Source organism: Bos mutus, chromosome 13, assembly GCF_027580195.1.
Source record: "Bos mutus isolate GX-2022 chromosome 13, NWIPB_WYAK_1.1, whole genome shotgun sequence".
In the NCBI taxonomy this organism is placed as follows: domain Eukaryota; kingdom Metazoa; phylum Chordata; class Mammalia; order Artiodactyla; family Bovidae; genus Bos; species Bos mutus.
In genome coordinates this window covers 15186178-15206752 of record NC_091629.1, presented here as the reverse complement: position 1 = coordinate 15206752, position 20575 = coordinate 15186178, and the positions used below count along the sequence as shown (strand labels likewise).

Sequence of the window (20575 nt, the reverse complement as noted above, 5' to 3'; positions counted from 1 at the left end):
GAAGCTTTGAGGGATGGCAGGCATGTCCATTATCCTGATTGTTCACTGTTGCTGTTCAGTTGCTAGGTCATGTCCGACTCTTTGTGACCCCATGGATCGCAGCACACCAGGCTTCCCTGTCCTTTGCTATCTCCCGGAGCTTGCTCAAACTCATGTCCACTGAGTCAACGATGCCATCCAACCATCTCATCCTCTGTTGTCCCCTTCTCCTCCCGCTTTCAGTCTTTCCCAGCATCAGGGTCTTTTCCAGTGAGTCAGCTCTTCATATCAGGTGACCAAAGTATTGGAGCTTCAGCTTCAGCATCAGTCCTTTCAATGAGTATTCAGGGTTGTGATAATTTCACAGGGTGTACACATTTGTCAGAACTTAAGAAATTTTATGCTTTATTATATATGTGCTTTATAGCTGAATGTCAACTATACCTCAGTGAAACTATGAAAATTTCTTATGCTTGGCCATTGGCATGAAAAGTTAAGTTGAGAGAAATTTTCCTCCCTTACTAGGGCATAAAGTGGTAGTGTCCCTTAAAATTAATGGCATCTTCAATTTCATCAACTGCAGCAGTAATGCCTTTGATCTGAGACTCTGGTGGCTGAGCTTTATGCTATTTTCAGCTAAAAACATGCTGAGTGACATGCTTTGGAAATACTGGGGGAACGAGGTTGAAAGACGGTGACTTTGGTTTCAGCCATGTGAAGACTGAGGCGGCAGGAGCTTCCCTGGTAGTGCAGTGGGGAAGACTCCAAGCTCCCAAAGCAGGGGACCCGGGTTCTGTCCTTGGCTGGGGAACTGGATCCCACATGCTGCACCTGCGTTTGAACCACACGGGAATAAAGACTGAAGAGCCCGCGAGCTGCAACCAAGACCTGGTGCAGCCAAATAAATAAAAACAAGTTTAAAAAAGTTCTCATAAAAAAAAGCACACCAAGATTGGGATGACAGGAAGACTGGTTGTCCCAGTAAGTTTCTAACTGGTCGCTCCGTCCTCTAGGGCTTCTCTGGTCCAGGCCCCACCCAGGCAGTCTTTCTGCCTTTGCCATAGACTGCCGCCTTAGCCTGGCTCCTGCCTGCCTTGGATAAAACATGCCTTTCCCTACGGTCCCTTCTCTTTGTGAAGTCGAGGGTCACATGGCTAAACTCTGGCCAATGAGATAAAAGTGGAATTGATGCGTGCAGCTAATTCTAGTCATCTGTCTAAGAAAGGAGTTCCTAGGACTGCAAATGGATCTGTCTATCATATCTTATTGTAAATGCATCTGGTTTTTGCTGCCTTATAATTCATCAACACGGAAACCCTGTTTTCAAAAGAAAAACATACCAGACTCAATTTAGCTACATCTTATGAGTGATGTCTTAAAACGTGGCTTCTCTGGATGTCAGCGCTGTTCAATGGCTCATCCCGGTTCTTAAGCAGGCTCCATCAGTGTCCCTGGACAAGCCATTTACTCTTTCTGCTTCAGATCCTTCAGCTGTGAAACGTGGCTAATACTGCAGGCCTTGGGAGTGCTGTGAGGATTAATTAACGCTGGCAGAGCGCTTTGAACAGGAGCTTGTCCTCTCTGCATGTTTTATCCAGGGACTTCGACAAACTGTACCAGTAAGGCTGGTCCCATTTATCTCTGTTTTCCAGATCAGGTTATAAGGCAGGAGACATTAAAACCTTGCCCAAAGTCACTCAGTGAACAGGGGGGTGGGGGCCTAGAGGAGACCTCTGGAATATTGGCTTCTAATCTTGCAACAAGCACTGAAACACACTTTATTTTGGAAAGAGGGCTCTATAAATGCCAAATGCCTTTGTCACCTGGTTCCTTCTCATGGGTCTCTTTCTCACGTGCTGGCCTAGATTTTCCTGAGTTGACTTTGTGCTGACCTACAAAGAGGAGGCCTCTTCTCATCAGAAAAGAAACGCGAGTATCTTGGAGAAGGTTAAGGATCACCAGACTCCAAAATGTGCATCACAGATAAGTTGACTGGAGGTTTATGTTAGCTTTGGTGTCCTTGGTTAAAAACTTAACATGTGAGGTCCTCCCCTGCAGAGAGACGGTCACTCTTTATCCTAATTGTATCTGGAATTTATTTTAAAAAACACGCACAGGAGAGAGTTCACAGCCTCAGTACTTCACTTTGGCCACAGATAAGCCCTGCTTATATTTTAGTATAGATATATTCTAGCACGCGTGTGGTGTGTGAGTGTGTGCATATATGTATGTGTGTGTGTATATACCTTTAAAACAGAACACAGGACCGCACCAGCGCGTGAGCAGCCCTCTCCTCTCTGCCTGGCGCCCGCCGCCCTCTCCTCTCCCGCATCGTCTCCGTGACCTCTCTGCTCTGAATGGGCCACCGCTCCCTTGTCTGGGGCACTGGCACCTGGCCTTCTTCCCCCGTCCTCTCCTCCCACCCGAGTAATATTGTCTTCTTCCCATTTCAGCCCTCCAGTCTCTCCATCCCTCACCTTCCAAAGGGATCAGGTCCTGTCTCTTTGCCTTTGTCGTTCAGTCTCTAAGTCATGTCTGACTCTTTGCGACCCCATGGACTGCAGCACGCCAGGCCTCCCTGTCCATCACTATCTCCCAGAGTTTGCTCAAACTCGTGTCCATGAAGTCGGTGATGCCCTCCAACCATCTCACCCTCTGCCGCCCGCTTCCACTTTGGCCTTCAATCTTCCCCAGCACCAGGGACTTTTCCATCGGCTCGTGGGGGATTTTAGTAACGCCTGTGCTCCCACTGGACCGTCACGTCCGTGAGGGCAGAGTCTGGTCTCTTCACGTCTGCTCCACCAACACCCCAGAGCCGAGGAAGCCTGGCTCATATGATACGTGTCGAATGAACAAATCAGAAAGGGTCCCGTCTACATCCGTTCGAATGCTTGATATGGATTTGTAACAGAATGATAAAACGGCACCTTTCCTGTTGACTCAGTTTTGGAGGAAGCCTCTAAAGTGCAGGGGAAGGCTGGGGTGGGGGGCCTGTTTAGAAAACATTCCGAAGCCAAGGTGCGAGGCTGTCGGCGCAGAAGTGACAAACAAGAGTGACCAAAAAATGATGGTCCAGTGAGCGCACAAGACGGTAACAAAACACACCCATAGGTGTACGATTACGCGACAATTTCATGATGCTAGGACCAGGCGTGAGACCCCGACCGCCATGGAAGATGGGAAAATCAGGCAGCTGAGCTGGGAGAAGTAGTCCGGAACACTTCGCTTGCACTAGTCGATAACGCTCCTCCAGCCTAAAGAGGACTTTGTGGATAAAGAAATTCAAGGAGGCAGCAGCCCTGCAGACAGCTGTCCTCTCCCCACAGGGCAGGCGGGGAGGCTTGTCCTTACGTCATAGCAAGGGAGCTGTTTTCAAGAGATTCGCTCAGCGGGCTGAGATGCGGGTCCCTGTGAGTGTGGCAGACACGCGGGCACCCCGAGTCTGAAGGCAGAGGTCTGTGGCTGACCCGTGGCCTTGAGCGCGGGACCGTGATGAGCGCCGAGGTTGCCCTGGGGTGAGCAGAGCACTCAGTAGTGCGTGAGCTTTCCCTCAGGCAGCCGTGCACACGTGGGGCACAGAGCCATCAGGAGGACACAGGGGATCCGCCGAAGCCTGGAGCCCTGGGGCCTGGGGCCTGGGGGTGTGGGGGGGAAAGAGTAGCCCGACTAAGAAAGGGATCGACCCTGAGCTCTCGGCACGTGCATCTCTAGTGAACCTGCAAACACTCAGAGACAGAACCAGCAGCCTTAAATGCCTGGAGCCCTGAAGGCATCTGGCCCCAGGCAAACCTTGGGGCAGGCAGAGCTTCTCTGTGTTGCAGCCTCTCCAACCCTGGAGGTCTCCGACGCCTGCAGTTATTACCTGGAGGAGGAGGCAGCTCAGAAAGTCAGTGAAGATCCCGCTCCCAACCCCAGCGCGCTCTCAGGCCTGACCGGACCGGCGGATACACCCTGCGCTGAGAGGTGTTGGTGTTCTGTGGTTGCTAGGCTCAGCTGAACTCTTTATGACACATTAGTAGTCAAAGGGGCCAGGGGCCTCCTGGAAATTTCACTCAGGCTTGGAGGAAGCACTTCTCAATAAGCAAAGGGTAATGAGGACTGACTGAGATTCCCAGGTGGCCAATCTGCAGCCCTATCCTCCTCGTTGGCGCGGCCTTGCCTCGCGGGGCCAAGGCTGCACGTGTTTCTGTGACAGTCCCACTGAGAGCAGCAGCCCACGGGGCCAAAGCTCAAGTTATTTTTGGTAAAGATTTTGGACACGTGCCATTTCAGCCTCTGCCCTGGTGCTTGGTGGCACCCAGTGAGAGAACGACCTTTGATGAACTTGGGCACCTGCTCTGGCAGACTGCAGAAACCTCTGGACTTTCTGTTCAGAAGAACTTAATAATCATAGAAATAACAACAATAATTGGTTGAACGGGATGCAGACAGCAAGGCATGAGGTGTTCGTGTTTGAGTGTGAGTGGATCTCTGCTCTGAATGTATTGAAGTGGGCAGCTTTTGGGCTTTCCTGGTGGCTCAGATGGTAAAGAATCTGCCTACAATGCAGGAGACCTGGGTTCAATCCCTGCATGGGGAAGATCCCCTGGAGAATGGACTGGCTACCCACTCCAGTACTCTTGTCTGGAGAATCCCATGGACAGAAGAGCCTGGTGGGCTACGTCCATGGAGTCACAAAGGCCTTTGGGTTAATTCCTGCCTTTGTGCAGCTGTGGCTATAACGTTCTATTTCAGTGTGTGACAGGATTTTGTTTTATAGCCAGATGTCCAAGTAGAAGAGTACTGTTACATGTGTTCCATTTCAAACGGACACTCCTTTCATTTTAATTATTACGCTTTTAATAAGGACAGTGTTGTGGACTGAATGTGTCCCTTCAACATTCACAAGCTGAGTTCCTCTCCTCTCCCCAGTGTGGTGATCTTTGGACCTTTGGGAGATGATTAGACTTAGATGAGATTATGACCATGGACCCCTTGTGAATAAGATTAGTGCTTTTAGGAGAAGAGAAAGAGAGACCAGAGCCCTGTCTCCCTCTCTGGCATGTGAGCACCTAGCAAGAAGGCTGCTGTCTGCAAGCCAGGAAGAGGGGTCTGCAGGCACTTCATCCTGGACTTCCCAGCCTCTAAAAATGTGAGAGAGAAAACTCTGCTGTGGAAGCCACCTGGTCTACATATTTTGTTATAGCAGCCTGAGCTTAGAGAACACAAGAGAAGACTCTACACATGGACGTCAAAAGATGGTCAACACCGAAATCAGATTGATTGTATTCTTTGCAGCCAAAGATGGAGAAGCTCTATACAGTCAGCAAAAACAAGACCAGGAGCTGACTGTGGCTCAGATCATAAACTCCTTATTGCCAAATTCAGACTTAAATTGAAGAAAGTAGGGAAAACCACCAGACCATTCAGGTATGACCTAAATCAAACCCCTTATGATTATACAGTGGAAATGAGAAATAGATTTAAGGGCCTAGATCTGATAGATAGAGTACCTGATGAACTATGGACTGAAGTTCGTGACATTGTACGGGAGACAGGGATCAAGACCATCCCCAAGAAAAACGCAACAAAGCAAAATGGCTGTCTGGGGAGGCCTTACAAATAGCTATGAAAAGAAGAGAAGTGAAAAGCAAAGGAGAAAAGGAAAGATATACTCATTTGAATGCAGAATTCCAAAGAATAGCAAGGAGAGATAAGAAAGCCTTCCTCAGTGATCAGTGCAAAGAAATAGAGGAAAACAATAGAATGGGAAAGACTAGAGATCTCTTAAAGAAAATTAGAGATGCCAAGGGAACATTTCATGCAAAGATGGGCTCAATAAAGGACAGAAATGGTAGGGACCCAACAGAAGCAGAAGATATTAAGAAGAGATGGCAAGAATACACAGAAGAACTGTACAAAAAAGATCTTCACGACCCAGATAATCACGATGGTGTGATCACTGACCTAGAGCCAGACATCCTGGAATGTGAAGTCAAGTGGGCCTTAGAAAGTACACTATCAACAAAGCTAGTGGAGGTGATGGAATTCCAGTTGAGCTATTCCAAATCCTGAAAGATGATGCCATGAACGTGCTGCACTCAATATGCCAACAAATTTGGAAAACTCAGCAGTGGTCACAGGACTGGAAAAGGTCAGTTTTCATTCCAATCCCAAAGAAAGGCAATGCCAAAGAATGCTCAAACTACCGCACAATTACATTCATCTCACACGCTAGTAAAGTAATGCTCAAAATTCTCCAAGCCAGGCTTCAGCAGTACGTCAACTGTCAACTTCCAGATGTTCAAGCTGGTTTTAGAAAAGCCAGAGGAACCAGAGATCAAATTGCCAACATCCACTGGATCGTGGAAAAAGCAAGAGAGTTCCAGAAAAACATCTATTTGTGCTTTCTTGACTATGCCAAAGCCTTTGACTGTGTGGATCACAAGAAACTGGAAACTTCTGAAAGAGATGGGAATACCAGACCACCTGATCTGCCTCTTGAGAAATTTGTATGCAGGTCAGGAAGCAACAGTTAGAACTGGACATGGAACAACAGACTGGTTCCAAACTGGAAAAGGAGTATGTCAAGGCTGTATATTGTCACCCTGCTTATTTAACTTATATGCAGAATACGTCATGAGAAACGCTGGGCTGGAAGAAGCACAAGCTGGAATCAAGATTACTGGGAGAAATATCAATAATCTCAGATATGCAGATGACACCACCCTTATGGCAGAAAGTGAAGAAGAACTAAAAAGCCTCTTGATGAAAGTGAAAGAGGAAAGTGAAAAAGTTGGCTTAAAGCTCAACATTCAGAAAACTAAGATCATGACATCTGGTTCCATCACTTCATGGGAAATAGATGGGGAAACAGTGGAAACAGTGTCAGACTTAATTTTCTTGGGCTCCAAAATCACTGCAGATGATGACTGCAGCCGAGAAATTAAAAGATGCTTACTCCTTGGAAGGAAAGTTATGAGCAACCTAGATAGCATATTCAAAACCAGAGACATTACTTTGCCAATAAAGGTCCGTCTAGTCAAGGCTATGGTTTTTCCAGTGGTCATGTATGGATGTGAGAGTTGGACTGTGAAGAAAGCTGAGCGCCAAAGAATTGATGCTTTTGAACTATGGTGTTGGAGAAGACTCTTGAGAGTCCCTTGGACTGCAAGAAGATCCAACCAGTCCATCCTAAAGCAGATCAGTCCTGGGTGTTCATTGGAAGGAATGATGCTGAAGCTGAAACTCCAGTACTTTGGCCACTTCATTCGAAGAGTTGACTCATTGGAAAAGACTGATGCTGGGAGGGATTGAGGGCAGGAGGAGAAGGGGATGACAGAGGATGAGATGGCTGGATGGCATCACCAACTCGATGGACATGAGTTTGGGTAAACTCCGGGAGTTGATGATGGACAGGGTGGCCTGGTGTGCTGTGATTCATGTGGTGGCAAAGAGTCGGACACGACTGAGCAACTGAACTGAAGTGAGCTTAGAAAGGTGGTAGTATCAGGGTTGGGACTGAGGAGGCAAGAAGCTCCTAGAAGGGGTGGTTTAAGGAAGCATTCACCCTCAGGGTCTTGGAAATGGAGATTCAGCACTTGGTACCCCAGAGAGCAAGTGCTTCCTTAAATTTTGCACAGTGTCCCATTCACTTCACCCTAGTCCAGGCCCTCGGAAGCATACTGTTTATATCCCAAACCCAATGGGCTCAAATAAACAAAACAGAACAAAAAAAAGTAGATCTTGTCAGCAAGACTCAGAAGAGGTATCGTTCTGGCATGAGGAATGATTCCATCTCTAGCTCTGTCTCTTCCTGCTTTCTCCTTTCTTGACTTTATTCTTGACTGGGCTTCCATTTTGGAAACAATATGGCCACGTAGCTGTGCATCTCAGTGAAGGTTTTGATTGGCTCTTCTGGGTCACGTGCCCATCTCTGTGCCAATCCCCGTGTCATGGGTGGTGTGTGCTGATTGGCCAGACTCAATCAGGTGTCCAGCCCAGGAGGGGTGAGACTGGCTCCTGCAGAATCACTCATGTTGAGACAGAAAAGTGAAGTGAAGTCGCTCAGTCATGTCCGACTCTTTCTCGACCCCATGGAGTGTAGCCTACCAGGGTCCTCCATCCATGGGATTTTCTAGGCACGAGTACTGGAGTGGGTTGCCGCTTCCTTCTCCAGACAGAAGTGATTCCCAAGGGACAGCGATTAGACCAGTTTGGACCTGAGGTCACCTTCCCCTTTGTCGACAGCTTTCTAGAAAATGCCACAAAAATGTTGGGGATTTTCTCAAGTAATCTATGCCTTCTAGGTGTGTCTGTATACAATTAAGTTGAGATTCTTGAGGCTTCAAATTGTACTGTGGGGCCATAAGCAGGACTCCTTTGATTGCAAATGACAGAATACCTCAGTCTGACTGGTTTGAGCAAAAAGGCGATTTTTTTACTTTGTGCAATTAAACAGCCCAAGAGTGGCTCTGGTGAGGTAGAAAATGCCAACCGACACAGGCAACACCAATTCAATTTTGTTCTTTCAGAATTAAAGCCATGTCGGAACAGAGATTATATTCCCCATTCTCCTTGGAGACAGATGTGGTCTTATGACAATGGATCCTCAGTGGAACGTAAGAGAAAGAGGTTTGAAGTATCTGGATGAAATTTTTATCTGAGGATGTTTTCCGTCCATGCTCTCGTCTCTCTTCCTGGGAAGTGGCAGATAACTAGACTCAAGGATGGGAACCATGTCCACAGCTGACCCACCTGCCTGAGTCCCTGGGTGACCTTCTGGGATTGAGCTACCTATCTGCCCACCTGTTTTGTTCCATGAGAGATAAGTCAAACTTTTACCCAATCTAAGTCATTGCATTTTGGGCTCTCATTGTAACAACAGCTTCACAAGTATTTATAACATAGTAAGCTCCTGGGTCAAAGAAGGCAATGGCACCCCACTCCAGTACTCTTGCCTGGAAAATCCCATGGGCGGAGGAGCCCGGTAGGCTGCAGTTCATGGGGTCACGAAGAGTCGGACATGACTAAGCGACTTCACTTTCACTTTTCACTTTTCACTTTCATACATTGGAGAAGGAAATGGCAACCCACTCAGTGTTCTTGCCTGGAGAATCCCAGGGACGGGGGAGCCTGGTGGGCTGCCATCTATGGGGTCACACAGAGTCAGACACGATTGAAGCGACTTAGCAGCAGCAGCAGCAGCAGGCTCCTGGTGGGTGGGGTGGGTTACCTGGACCGCAAGGAGATCAAACCAGTCCATCCTAAAGGAAATCAACCCTGAATATTCGTGGGAAGGACGATCCTGATGCTGAAGCTGAAGCTCCTATACTTTGGCCATGTGATGTGAAGAGTTGACACACTGGAACAGACTCTGATGCTGGGGAGGATTTAAGGCAGGAGGAGAAGGGGCGGGGAGAGAATGAGATGGTTGGATGGCATCACCAACTCAATGGACATAATGTACATGAAGTGGCACTAACTCTGGGAAATTAGTGAAGGACGGGAAGCCTGGCATGCTGCAGTCCGTGGGTCACAAAGAGTCGGACTCAACTGAGCGATTGAACTGAACCTGGGGTGCTAGATTGGGGGGTTCCAAATGGTACTATCAGGATTTGGTTTGCTTCTCTGAACCTCTTGATCTGCTTCTTCTGTGTGGCCTCCACTCCCAATGCTTCTGGGCTCTGTCCATCTAGACTCTATTTCAGCCAAACACAGTATGGACCTTTGGCCCAGTAGCCATCAAAAGTAACATATGTCTTGGTGCGCCAACTTAGGTCACGTGTCCAGGTCTAAACCCATCAGTGTGTTTGAAAGAAGGCAGTGTACAAGGCTGCACACCTGTGCTGGTGGTTGTACCTCAGGTAACAGCAGTGACCCTAGCGGAAGAGGCTTATTTACATGCTCTGGAAGCAAGCAAAAATGGGTACATATGAAGTTCCAAGTGTTCAAATTGAGTTAAAAGCAGGGATTGAAATAATGATTTTTCTGTATCAGACTTATCTCTAGTGAAACCGAATTGTGTGTGGCTGTGTGTCTGACTTATACAAGTTGTGCACCGTGCAACTCTACAGGCACTATTTACATTGTGCCTCTCTGCGAATTACTACTTTCTCTTCAGCAGTAGGTTTCCAAATGATTTTTAAAATTATTTCATCCTCTTTTGGTGAGAGATTTAAACTTAAAACATCATTTTCATTGAATGACAACATGATGACAGAGCTGATGGTTTACTGTATAACAAAGAGAGTTCTCCTTGTCAGAAGATTTGATTTTTGATGGTCCCAATTTAGTCTCAGTTCCTCTGTGACACATTCTAGGGTGATTCTCTTCTTTAATTGACACCCATCAAACCAAGATGGCTCAAAGTCAGTGTTCCCAGGGAGAAAGATTCCTATAATCTTAGAGTTGAAAACCTTTGAATGTCATCAGGTCAAAGAACCCACTAAATAAATAAATGAATCTTTTCCTCAATAGCTCTGAGCAAAGATCACCCAGCCTTCACTCAGTCACCTCCAGGGTACAAGCACTGTCAGATTTCTGACTCCATCTTTGCCTCTGTGGACAGTACAAGTGATTGTAAAGATTTTTTGGAAATCAACTAGTAACCTCCCTCCCCCTGACATCTGCTCTTCAGAAGGGGTATGTTGTTGTTCAGTCACTAAGTCATATCCGACTCTTAATAACCCCATGGACTGCAGCATGCCAGGCTCCTCTGTCCTCTACAGCCTCCTGGAGTTTGCTATTGAGTCAGTGATGCTATCCAACCATCTCATCCTCTGCTGCCTACTTCTCCTTTTGCTTTTAATCTTTGCCAGCATCAGGGGCTTTCCCAATGAGTCAGGTCTTCACGTCAGGTGGCCAAAGTACTGGAGCTTCAGCACCAGTCCTTCCAATATTCAGGGTTGATTTCCTTTAGGATTGACTGGTTTGCTCTCCTTTCAGTCCAAAGGGACTCTCAAGAGTCTTCTCCAGCGCCGCAGTTCAAAAGCTTCAGTTCTTTGGTGCTCAGTCTTCTTTATGGCCCAACTCTCACATCCATCATGACTACTGGAAAGATCATAGCTTTGACTATAGGGACCTTTGTTGGCAAAGTGATGTCTCTGCTTTTTAATATGCTGTCTAGGTTGGTCATAACTTTCCTTCCAAGGAGAAGGGATGTAGGGCAGTGTTTACCATCAGAACTGGTGGCACATCCATCTCCCTTCTGGTGGAATCTGATTCAAATCTCTTTAATTCCTCTGAGCTTCAGTTTCTATAAAATGTAGCCCATAGTAGTTCATTATTCCTTTAGCAGGATTAGCATATTGCCTAATGCCTTGTTCCAAGCAATGATTGGCGTTATCACTCAAACAAGTTTCGGGAAGGCAGTGCAGCCAGGGCCAGGTGGATGTGCAATGGGTCCCCCTTTTGCCCTGTTCTGTAGGTGGCATCCTGCAATGGCTATGAACACGAACCTTATAAGGGAGGGTACCTGTGGGGTATATGAGAGTCTGCATGAGTCTGGCTAAGGGCTCAGAGGGTACCTGGCACTAAGGATTTATTCAGCATCTGCTCTGGGTCAGGCTTAGGCGGGTACAGGTATTAATGAGGCCAAGGGTCAACCTCTGGGAAACTCACAACCGGCCTGGAAAGACAGGCTCAAACAAGCAAAATGTGGAAAATGATATCACCGCAGGCTAGGTCCAGGATGCCAGGGAAATCCGAGGAAGCAGGCAGCTTAAGCCAGGACACTATTCCTCCCCTCCTATGCCAAGGTCAAGGCTAACCAGGGCAACAACAGCCCCCAGGCACACGCACAGCAGAGGCAAAAGCCAGCCGTCCTCCGGAAAGAGCTGGGGGTGCAGGGAGAGGAGGGAGAGACGCGGCTGAGGAAAGTGAAATTCCCTCTCCATCTGAAAGGAGCTGGGGATCTCCGCGGGCGTGGGCGAGGCGCGGGGGCGCGCAGGGCAACTCGGGGTCCCGGGGAGGGGAGGGGTCGGAGGACCGGATCGGGCCAGGGGGGCGCCAGAGGGGTGGAGGGGAGAGTGCGCCGTCAAGGCTGTCTGCCTGCGGGTGACCGGCGGCTCCTCCGGCTCCCTCTTCCCCGTCCCCCTCCCCCTTCTCCCTCTCCTCCCCCTACCCACCCCGAGAGGCAGGGCTGGATCCCTGAGCGCTGCCCCTCCTCGCCCTCCCCCTCCTCCCCCTCCTCCCCCTCCTCCCCCTCCTCCCCCCCCTCCCCCCCTCCCCCCCCCTCCTCCCCCTTCCTCGCCCTCCCCCTCACCCCAGAGGCACGGGCTGGATCCCTGAGCGCCGCCCCTCCCTCCCTGCGCCTCCTCCTCCTCCCCCCCCCCCCCCCTCCCCCCTCCCCCTCCCCCCCCCCGTCCCCCTCCTCCCCCGTCCCCCTCCCCTCCATTCTCCCCTGCCTTGCAGAGGCTGGGCTGGATCCCTGAGCGCCGCCCCTCCTCCGAGCAGGCCGGCTGATGAGTCAGCTGACGCGGGCGCCCCAGCCGCGCCGGCTCCCCGCGCTCCCCGAAGTGGCTGCGAGCCGGCCGCCCACTTCCAGGCTCGGGGACGGGAAAGTGATGCGCGCGTCCTGACGCCGCTCGAGCCGCCGCCGCTCGGTCTGCGCTTTCTCCCCTGGCCCAGCCCAGAGCCCCGTCTTGACCCGAGGCCACTTAGGGCGCGCGCGGGGCGCGGGGAGCTCGCCGGCCGCCCGGGATGGCCTCCAGTTTCAATGACATCGTGAAGCAAGGCTACGTGAGGATCCGGAGCCGCCGCCTGGGGGTGAGTGTGGACCCGTCCTCCCGCCTCCCGGCGCGGGTTCAGGGTCCCGACCCCGGCCAGCGTCCCTGGGGTCTCGGGCGCGCCGCGCCGCGCCTTGCCGGCTGGAGCGCACCCGGGCAGCCGCTGGAGCCGCTCTCGGTGTGTCGCGGGTCTGTCTTTGTCTCCCGGCTGACTTGGCTTTCCGCCGGTGGCCGCGTGTCCGCCTCGGTAGCCTGGAGCCCAGCGAATGGAAATAAATATTTCTCGGTAGCCATGGGAGTCGGCGCGGAGGAACCCGGGCGGGGGCGCCGAGCCTGCCGGGTGCCCCGGTGCCCCCACCCGCCGCCAACTTCACTCCAGCGGGGGTGGGGGACGGACCGGCCGGGCGAGGAACGGCGGCCGCTCCGGGTGCGAGCCGGGTCAGTGACCCCCCGACCCCGGAGAGACACTTCTGCCAAGAGAAAGGCTTTTTTCGGAACTCCGGGCCGTGGACGGTGACCCAGCCCCGGCCCAGGAGCTGGCGAAGGCGCCGTGGGTAGATGTCCTCGTCCTGAGCCTGGGCAGGGGATGTGTTGCTGGAGTACACACCGGATGCCCCTGGAAGGCTGTCTGTTAGGGCGGAACGGAACACCTGGCGCAGAGCTGGCGCTCTCTCTTTAAATATGTGCTGAAAGGAAGGATGGCTGAGCCGGAGGGCACTGGTGTGGACAGGTGTTGGCACAGGGATGGGTCCTCCTTTAAAACTCCCTCTCTGTGGCCCTTCTCCCCTTTGCTCTTCATTGACGAACTTCAAAGAGAACTTACTCTGCTTCTCTTTGGGCTTGAGTGGTGATGGCTAAGGAATTCTTGAGGGAGGAAGAGGATACTGGAATGATTTTTTTTTTTTTAATTTCAGACTGCCTCATTTCTCTTTGCTTTGTGTCGGGTACTGTTGCTGCCTTTTTTTTTCTTTTTTCATTGTGTACTTTGGGGCGAGAGGGTTGGGGGGAGAAAAGTTTACTTTGCTAATGTCTGAATAATGGTAATATCAGTAATGGCCACAGGGATAACTTAAACATCTTTCTCCACAAATATATGTCATTGGCACTGTCCTCTGATTGGATCTTTGGACTTGTTAATGCACTAGATAATCTTACTGGAAATTGAAATTTTCACCGTGTTAAACAGCTAGACAGGAAGACCTGCTGGTGGCAAATATCCATAACTATCAACAGCTCTTACCTGATGTGTTTTGGTCCTTTGCTTTCTTTCTTCCTTCCTCCTCCCTTTTCTCCCTCTCTTTCTTTCCTTTCTTTTCTTCCTTTCTTTCCCTGCTGGTTACCATTTTTTAGCAACTATGTCTTGTGTAATTGTGAATATACAAATACATAATTAGGGAGCAGTGTAAGAGAACTAACCAGTCCCTATCAACCGTAAGTTTCCTTGGTTTTCTTCCCTGCTATGCAGACATTCTGATCAACAGGAACAGCTTTTGTTAGGGTATTTAACCTAATGACTCTCATGCAAAGAGTCAGAAATAATAGGAACTTTTTATTTTTCATAACCTTGTGGGCCACCCAAGTGTTACAGTGTTAAAAGGAGCATTTGAAAACACCATTCTAATTTTAGATTTACTCCATCATGTCAGTTGAGGAAATTGATGAGACATCCATTCTGTGCTAGAGAGCATTCCAATAGAAAGAGGACGTGAATTACTAATGTACAAAATGGGAATTATTCATAAGGATCAGTTTATACCAAATTTTGACACATGGTGATTTATTTGAAAAACTAGTTACTGTAACTTCCTAGTTTATAGTAATTGAGACTTTTTCTGTAATATTACTACTGACACAGCGTAGTCCCACGTGTGTGTCAGGAAAGGAAAAGTAGTTTACTTTGCATTTACTTTATATTTTATAGTATTTTGGATGCCAACAGAAGTGTACTTTCTTAGGATTTATTCATTGTGTCTGTGTTAATACTCAAATAGATTTTGGAATATTTATTGAATGACAGTTATTGTTCATGGAGAGAAAAGGTCAAAAATAATCAAAATCTAGTTTTATTTGTTCAGTTTGGTTTTATCAGCAGTTAATTTTAAAAAGTGTTCTAAATAGTATAATTTATCATTAGAAGCTGAGGAGGCTGTCAGAACCACTGCAAGCTAAAGCTTTAATGGAGGCATCAAGAAGAATACATTGGGAAAATGGCACAGGGACCTTCAGTCTAAAGAAAGAAATGTTAGTGGAGCTGATCGAGGCAGAAGCTGGCTTGGAACAGCAGGCAGCGTGTGCAAGTCTCAGAGAGTGGTAGGACTTCACGTTAGTGCGCTGCAGGTGCTCAGGTCGTGCAAGTTGAACATGGATTGAACTGAAAGTAAACGCCTGACTTTGCGAATCATAAGCCTCTTGAAGAACCAGTATGACACGGTGGCTTTATTAATGGAATCCAGACAAGTGTCTGAGGGTTAGAACCATGTTTAGGAGAGTTTATAATTAAACAAGAAAACAGCACTTAATGGTGAGCAGCTGTCGTACCTAGGAATGCCCCTGCAGATTTGGAAAAAGAAGAAAAGAGACAAATTCTCCTTCTGTTACTTGTTAGCTTTGTGACCCTTGACTTCTCTTGGCCTCAATTTTCTTATCTGTACATTGAACAGTGTTTAACGATGCTGTGAACTTTGGATAAGATGATATCTATGAAAATGCACTGAAAGCATACAGCCTTGGTTCTGATTGCATCGTTTCTTTGGTATAATTAGAGATGAGTTGGGGTTGGTGGAAGGATGTAGGAATTAGTGATTTCCTTATCTTTCGATCTAGAAGCGTCCAAAGGCATATATATTTACGCAGCTTTCATTGGATGCAGTTTTTACAAATCCATTAAGTGATCTGTGATTTTGTTGTTGTTGTTATTTAATACTGATTTATTTCTCACAAGGGACCAAGAAAACATGCTCTGCAAACATTGGTGCCGTCTCCAGGGGCTTATGTCACATTCACAGGTTTGAGTATTAGTGAGTTGCTTGTCCTCACTTGCGTGTGTGCCGAGTCTCTTGAGTTGTGTCCACTCTGCAACGCTGTGGACCGTATCCTGTCAGGCTCCTTTGTCCATGGGATTCTCCAGGCAAGAATACTGGAGCGGGTTGCCTCCAGGGGATCTTCCCAACTCAGGGATTGAACCTGCGTCTCTTATGTCTCCTGCATTGGGAGGCAGGTTCTTTAGCCCTAGCGCCACCTGGGAAGCCCTGCCCTCACACACACTTGTAGTTATCCCCACAAAAACACAGTATGCAAGTCACACACACACACACAAATATAATACATTTCAACAAGGCGTGAGTCATTCTAAGACCATCCCTGTTCAGATGGACCTCAGTAAGTGGTCACCTTTAGTTGAGATACTAAGCAGTTTAAGCGATTAAGCAGTCAAATATTTGTAGTGTCGCTTTTTTCTATAAACAATCCAAAAGCTTAGAAATTCACCTCGTTTAACTCAGAAGAAGCCTCCGTATCTTCACGTCTTTATTCTCCAGCCTCACTCCGTTGGTTCATGGAGCTGTCCGGTTGGGCCCTGGGGCTGCATTTGTTCAGGAGCGTCGATGGCACTGCTTTGGGGGGTGGGGAGGGGTCTGTCCACAGTTTTTCGGCAAATCCACTAAAGGCATTAAACCTGTGTTTTTAGAGGAGTGGTGAATCAGGTGATTTGCACATCATTAGCAGAGTTTGAGCAAACTCTGGGAGATAATGAAAGAAAGACGGGGAGGCTGGTGTGCTACAGGCCATGGGGTCGCAAAGAGTCGGGCGCGACTGAGCAACTGAACTGCAACAACTGTTTCTTCCCTCGCAATGGAGAGGACTCCCGGGCAGTAATTGTCAGGACGTGTCCACTGGTGAGTCTCAGACCTGTTTACTTTATCTGCATGCAGTTCCCCTTGATTACTTGATTTTATTTACTTTTTAGCATTTATGTATCTATTTGGCTGTGCTGAGTCTTGGTTGCAGCCTTGGGATCTAGTTCCCTGATCAGGAATCAGGTGCCCTGCATCGGGCGTGTGGAGTCTTACTCACCTAACCACCAGGGAAGTCCCTGGGTGGGTGGGTGGGTTAGCTGCTGCGTCAGGGAAGACCCCACTTGCCTCTAAACAGCATCTCTGTGCTCACCTACCAAGGAAGGACCTCTTCTCCCATCAAGCCACATCTTCATCTGATCGGCTCCTAGGCTCAGGCTTAGTATATCCAACCACCCACTTTTTCATCCTAGCCGGCTTCTCCTGGAGCCTGTATCTCAGCCACTATAGGTCCCGGTATTTCAGTTGCCCTGTAAAAATCAGTCAAGCAATCAAACAAGCAAGCAGCAAAGGATCAAAGCTTAGTCTCCATTCTCTCTCCTTCCCGTATCTCTTACCACCAGGGCCAGTCCATCACGAGATGCTGTAAGCTTTGTTTTAGAAGTATAGCTAGAGTCCAATGACCTCTCATACCATCTGCCACTACCGCCCTGGCCCAAGCCCCCTGATTTATCTCCCTCACTGCTCAGACCACCAAAGCCTTTCCCTGCGATCCAGAGTGACGGCCTTACCACCAGCTCCCAGGTCCTGTGCTGACGCAGAATGTTTCCTCTTGCCCCTCCCTCCGCCTGGAATACGGTTCCACCAGGTTCTCTCCTCCTGACCGTCTCCTCACCTCCTTCAGCCTTTCTGCAAGTGCCGCCTTGTCATCGAAACTTCCAGCCCTCCTGTTTTATCGCTGCCCTCCTTCTCGCCCTGAATCCCTTCCATTTTTTCTCTCTAGACTTAGCATCCACTTACCTGCTGATCTGTCTGTAGGTTTTACCTGTTGATTGCCTGTATCTCCCAAATAGCGTGTGGAGCTCCATGAGGGCTGGGACTTTTCTCTCTTTTCATTATAGCTGAACCCCAGTGCCTGGAACAGTTTCCAGCACAGAGACGCACTTGATGAAGGTTTATTGTGTGAATGAATGGATGAATGAATGCATCATGATAGCTGGACCACAGTGCCAGCATGAAGAAATACTTAAAAATGTATTGGATGAATGAATGAAACCATCAGTTATAGCTGAACCCCAGTGCCTGGAACAGTTTCCATAATGGAGGAACACTTGATGAAATGTATTGAATGAATGAATGAGTCCATCAATTATAGCTGAACCCCAGTGTCTGGAACAATTTCCAGCATGGAGAGCACTTGATGAAAATTTATTGAATGAATGAATGAATCCATCAATTATAGCCGACCCCCCAGTGCCTGGAGCAGTTTCCAGCATGGGGAAGCACTTGATGAAGATTTATTGAATGAATGAATGAATCCATCACTGCCTCCTGGTTTAAGAGCATGGGCTCTGACATGAGACTGTTAAAATCCCAATTCAGCGGCTGGTTATGTGAGTTTTGGTGAGATATTTAACGTTAAGAAGCCTCAGTCTCCTGTAAAAATAGGGAGGCTCATAATATCCGCCTAATAGAAGATCCTCATGAAAGGCTTAACACAACGCTTGACACAGTGGAAACCCTACCAGTGTTTTTACCACTCTCCCTCTTACCACCGGCGCTGTTAGAGGATAATGGTGCTTACGTGGTGGTGTTATACCTCTTCTACTTCGATAGCTGTCCTCCTCAGAGAACTCGCTCTTTAGTTAGGAAAACAGATGTAATATCTGTGAAGTAGTCACTGAACAACCACTGATGCTAGGTCATGGCCAGAGGTATTGGCCACCGTAGAATTTTTCCTGATCGTTAGGTACATGGCAGAAGTGTCAGGACAGAGAAACTCATCCGTGTGCAAGTTTGGTTTGAGCAAACTCATCAGACAAGAGCAACACTCTGTTAAGTTGAGGATCTTTTTTTTGGGAGAAGGGGGGCTGGCAGAGTAGATTTGAAAAGTAGGTTAATTAATGGCCAAATTTCAGGTGGAAATATTTTCTCACCCCTTTCGTTTCTCAGTTTCTCTTGACCCAGCCTGCCAGAGACGTTTCATTTTTCATTTAAGGTTTTAGGTTGCAGAGATGATCAGGAATCTGCATGTTAAGTTATATTCCTTACTAACACTGAAATCGTAGGAATGGAATAAATTAACCACATGCCATCAGTACGGTCACTCAGTCGTGTCCGACTCTTTTGCGACCCCCTAGACTCCTAGCCCCCCTAGGCTCCTCTGTCCATGGGATTCTCCAGGCAGGAATGCTGGAGTGGGTTGCCATGTCCTCCTCCAGGGGGTCTTCCTGACCGAGAAATAAGACCCGTGTCTCCTGCTCTGGTGGGCAAAGTCTTTACCACTGAGCCACCAGGGAAGTCCTGCCATCAGTACATGAGTGTGTGTACACACGTGTGCACACAAGCACATGTAATCTTTCAGTAAGATGCATGAAGCACCCTTTTCCTTCCTCAAGGAAGAGACTTGGCGGCTGACCTCCTGGAGTGAAATTTACGGTCAGACACTCACCTAAGACTGTTGGGCTTCTCAGGTGGCTCTAGTGGTAAGGAACCTGCCTGCAGTGCAGGAGACCCAGGTTCCATCCCTGGGTCGGAAAGATCCCCTGGAGAAGGAAATGGTGACCCACTCCAGTGTTCTTGCTGGGAAATCCCATGGACAGAGGAGCCTGGTGGGCTACAGTCCAGGGGGTTGCAAAGAGTCAGACACGACTGAGCGTGCGCGCGTGCACAAACACAAGAATACTTGGTATTTTAACCCCATTGGAATCTGCTTCACTGGTGTCATGTCAGAAGTTCTTTCCAGCTGGTATTTTAGCCATCTTTATTTGATCGTCCTTGTGGATGGTGTGATTAATTATGCATAAAGTCACAGCCTTTAATCATCAGCCCCAAAACTGATTTAAGCAAAGAATGGCCAATTTAGTGCTTTTGTGTGTAGACATAAACCAAATTATGGACGTGATCATTTCCCCCACATCTGCCAATGTATTTTTTAATAATATTCACGAGATGACTAGAAAGATTTATTTTTTAAGCAATTTTGTGGATCATTATCTTTGGTATTTTAAGAATTCTGTTTTCATTCGGGGTATTTGCTTTCATTTATTTTAACACGCATCAGATGTTTATGGAGTGAATACTCGTGTTAAGAAGCTTAGGGAACACTACCCTAAATAAGACAGATGTGGTCAACATCCATGGGGAATTGACACTCTATTCTGGGGCTGGTGTTATTAACATGAGATTAATATATTCACTGTAGTTGAGGAAGAATTCGTTTGAGCAACAGGTCAAATATTGAAGTGAAAAGGCATCTTCAGGTCTTTCCTTGTTTCATTTTTATGAAACGAGGGAGGGGAAATTTGATTTTCCTGTTACTGTAGGAATTTGATTCTGATCGGGTGGAAATCAAATCTTCAGGGATTCTAAGCCAGGAAGAGATTAGTCTGCCTCCATTCTGCAAACACCCTGTTTCTGTGAAGTTCAAAATGAAGCTAATAGTTTAGAAATGCCGCAGACATATGTGAATGTGGAAGTTAAAATAGCTTCTTTCTAGAATGCAGATGCCTGCATTTTGGATGAGGTTTTTCCGAGCAGTCGGCAGGCTGTGTTTATTTTATGAGTATTCTAAGTCTCTGTTGGTGCCCTGGGTCTCAGAGAATATAAGTGTTAGCTCTGTGTGCTGTTATGGATAGGGTGCAAATGATTTCCTCAGGTGATGCTTCATAGCTTTTGTGGGATTCTTAGAGAAATCTAGACTTTTGTGTCCCCAAACCGCTCACCTCCCACCTGCAGATTTCCAAAACAGTGAGGAACCACCGCCTCATTTTTTAAAATTAGAATTTTAGGGACTTTATTGGTGGCAGTGGCTCAGACTTCAAGCTCCCACGGCAGGGCCCAGGTTCCACCCCTGGTCAGGGAACCCCACGTGCCCCA

General features: G+C 48.1%; 1 protein-coding gene across 2 annotated transcripts in view; it reads left to right on the top strand.

The window, feature by feature from the left end:
- The first annotated feature begins 12365 nt into the window (after positions 1–12365).
- DOK5 (docking protein 5) overlaps positions 12366–20575 on the top strand; it is a 151307-nt gene continuing 143097 nt past the window's right edge. Inside the window, exon 1 of one of the 2 annotated variants that reach the window (XM_070380999.1) lies at positions 12366–12726. In XM_070380999.1, the coding sequence (XP_070237100.1) occupies positions 12661–12726 (66 nt within the window). In that variant the 5' untranslated portion in view covers positions 12366–12660. The remainder of the gene's footprint in view (positions 12727–20575) is intronic. The other variant, XM_005891094.2, reaches the window with a different exon arrangement.